We start from the raw sequence: 3,199 nt of genomic DNA on the forward strand, positions 1-3,199 counted from the left end.
CAGCGCAATAGCAACTTCTAGCGCCTTCCCGGCTAGCGGACACTATCCCGAGGTTGCCAGAGGGACACGAGAAGTTTCGTTAATGTAATTTTTTTTTTAAAGAGCTTACGAGAAGTTTTGTTTCGATCGTGTCCAACGCTGACTGATGAAACATGTTGCGAAATAAGCCATGACTCTTTTGGGCTAAATAATAATAAAAAGCGCCATGCTTCAACCAGAAGATGTACCCATTTTTTCAGTGTTGACTATGTTTTATAATTCACAAAAACTGAACAAAAGTCATTACTGCAAATGTCTTCATGGAATTCATGTCATGATCTCAAGAAACTTCTGTAAAATATTAAAACTGAAAATAACAAACGCAAAAAAAATATCTAACTGATTGCAAAGTACTGGTAAAATAAAATCAGATAAATTATACGTCCTACAATTTTGAAAGACAATATCGCCCAGAAATCTGGGGTATAAACACAACAAATATTTAATTTAATCAGATCCGTCGTTAATCGGATTGTAGAATGTTTGTGGAGAAGAGAAATATTGGTCTCGTGGTCCAATTCCCTGGAGCACTATATTGAATGTAAAACTCAGTAATTCTGTGCAGTTCGTCAGTCACGTAAACTCAAGTTGGGGATCCATCCTGTGTTTACCTCTGTCAACATCAAATCAATCACAGAGACCAGATATTGTCAGTTTTTATGTTGACTTAAGTCATCAATTCTTTGCTGCATGCCGAAAAACTAATAATATCACACTCGGTTCCTCACAATACCATTTTGACAGATTTTGATTGTTACAGCACTCACAACAAATGACTGGAGCTTCCCAGAACATGCTACCTTAGCACACTGTGTAATCAATTGTCTATACAATCTTCAATCAATGTACGGCATTATCGCCTATCCGCCAAGTCGGTTAAGATTTTTTTCGTGGTTTCGTACGCCAGAAACAGTGATCCAGTTGCTGGAAAGGTGCGGACTAATGTCGGGCCAAGACCCTTATACAAGGCTCTAGGACCTGGAAAATGAAAAATAAGAAAACACTTGAACAATTGAAGGCAATTATCTGTCAATCATTATCAAAGTAAGGGGTTTGCGAGTTATTTTGCTTTTCCTCGGTGCATGCTGGGAGTATGGGTACAAACCAATACACAACGTGAATGGGTTAGCGTTAACTTATGTGCAAAACAAACACTAAGTGATTACAACATAACTCTCTGTCGTAACAAACAAATCCGTGCACTTAATAACACTGTAAGGAAGCAATAGAAATGACATTTGGTTCATTAAGCCACAAATTCTACCATTCTTTGACTTTAAGGGATAGATAATTTACACAATTTTTATAAAGGTCAATTACACGCTTCGTAATAGAAGAAAAGTTTTGAGAGTGTTCGATTTTGTGCTGTATGTATTTCATAGAATACTAAGACTGCAGAAACGAATATGGGAGTAAATCAAACAAGAGGCCTATGGGCTACATCGCTCATTTGAGGGATCGCCTTTACCCTGTGTATTACTTTAATCCTGCAGGTCGGCACCATCTTAGCGCAAACTAAATTCTACACTACACCAGGATACTATCATATTCGTTTGAGAAATCGTAGCTATAGAATATTCATGCAACTGATATAATTATGTAAATCTTTCAACAACATTGTGACCTCGCCGTGGCACCAGGAGTCCTTACACGGGAAATAAAAGCATCAACGAAACCATATCAAAAGTGAACAACTAATACAGCAAGCTACAAATAAAATAATAATAATGATAAAACCTATATTAATGTACATGAGAGCGCTTACATATTTTAAAACTGGACAAAATGTACCATTGTGGATATCGATTAAAAAAATTTAAAGCTGCATGGTCCGATTTTCACCTTTCCCTTAGTCATGAAAGGTGAAGATAACGAACAGTAATTAATCTCAACTCCTATAAGCAATACAAAATAGATAGTTGGGCAAACACGGGCCCCTGAATATACCAGAGGTGGGATAATATTTGCATGTAAAAGAAAACAGTGAGAAGATTATTCAAAAAGTAAATATACTACAAAGGGAGTATGTTGAGAAAATTATTTGTCAACATTGAATCTTTGTGGTTCTTGAGAATAAGAATAAAGATAAGTTCCGAAGTTACTAGTACGTAGATCCCTAGCCTGGGGATCACAGTCTGAAGGGGGAAAACCAGAATCCGGACTACATTATAGTTGAAACTAACTACACTATAAATGTTCTTGAGAAGAATTGAAAATGTGACAACATTTAAATACGAAGACGCCGATAAATGACAGCAATTATTCATATTCTCCATCTCTTTCTACAGCTCTGGTGAGCTAAAAGAAACAGCATCTCACAAGGACCGATCCGGAAATGACGCATCCACCCCTTTTTAGAAAGAAAATTATACTTAACATGTCAAGTCCCAAGAAAGGAAATTTTAATGCGTCCGAAGACTTCGCCGTGCCTTTGGGCTTCAATTGAGCTCAGTGCACTACGATTCGAAATTTGTCTTTGACTTTAACGATGCAAACTGCCACGCCTTCTCGCGAATTGTCTAAACTGCTGAGACGGGGTTTAATCCGTGCACCTACTGACCTCGTTAGGACTTGGGACCCTTTGTAATTAAGACACCAATACTTCCTTTAATGGTTATTTCTATCTACTCTAGTGTAGCTGGCATTACGCTCAAAAATCGAGCACAAGACAAGGTCTTTTCCGGAGGATTTCGTTTCATCCAGCGTTAGTGGGTCCTTGTCGGAACGAGGAAACATAACAGTCAATCGTGTCAAGCCGCGCGAACGAACTCTTCACAGGCATTAACGGCTGACAAGGGAGAAGGCGACAACTTAATAATTAAACACGAGTCTCAGTTTTCACAGTCCGATAAAGTATGCTTAGTAATCAAATGGGATATGTAATGACAAAATATGATTAGGGCAAAACGTCTCTCGGTGATTTAGCTTTAGTGCCCTTTGATTCACGCGATTTCCCGTCTATTATAAGACGGAGACAATCATAAAACAGAATGATGTTTCAGCAGTTGATCTGCCTGTCTGTCTGTCCGTCTGTGAGCACATGTGGTGTTTATGGGGTAGCATTGTCATTGCGGGGTTACACTGTATACCCAACAAAACGGCATACATCCTGTGAGTGATTTGGGGTTGAAAATTAAAGAGGAAACTTTATGGAAATGTC

The 3,199-nt window shown here is 38.3% G+C and overlaps 1 protein-coding gene across 1 annotated transcript in view; it reads right to left on the minus strand.

Moving 5' to 3' along the window:
• Nucleotides 1-281: 281 nt before the first annotated feature.
• The window catches only part of LOC125680829 (mitochondrial ornithine transporter 1-like), a 24,386-nt gene continuing 21,468 nt past the window's right edge, over nucleotides 282-3,199 (minus strand). Inside the window, exon 6 of the mRNA XM_048920602.2 lies at nucleotides 282-1,017. Within this exon, the coding sequence (XP_048776559.1) occupies nucleotides 893-1,017 (125 nt within the window). The 3' untranslated portion in view covers nucleotides 282-892. The remainder of the gene's footprint in view (nucleotides 1,018-3,199) is intronic.

The sequence above is a fragment of the Ostrea edulis genome, chromosome 2, assembly GCF_947568905.1.
Source record: "Ostrea edulis chromosome 2, xbOstEdul1.1, whole genome shotgun sequence".
Lineage (NCBI taxonomy): Eukaryota > Metazoa > Mollusca > Bivalvia > Ostreida > Ostreidae > Ostrea > Ostrea edulis.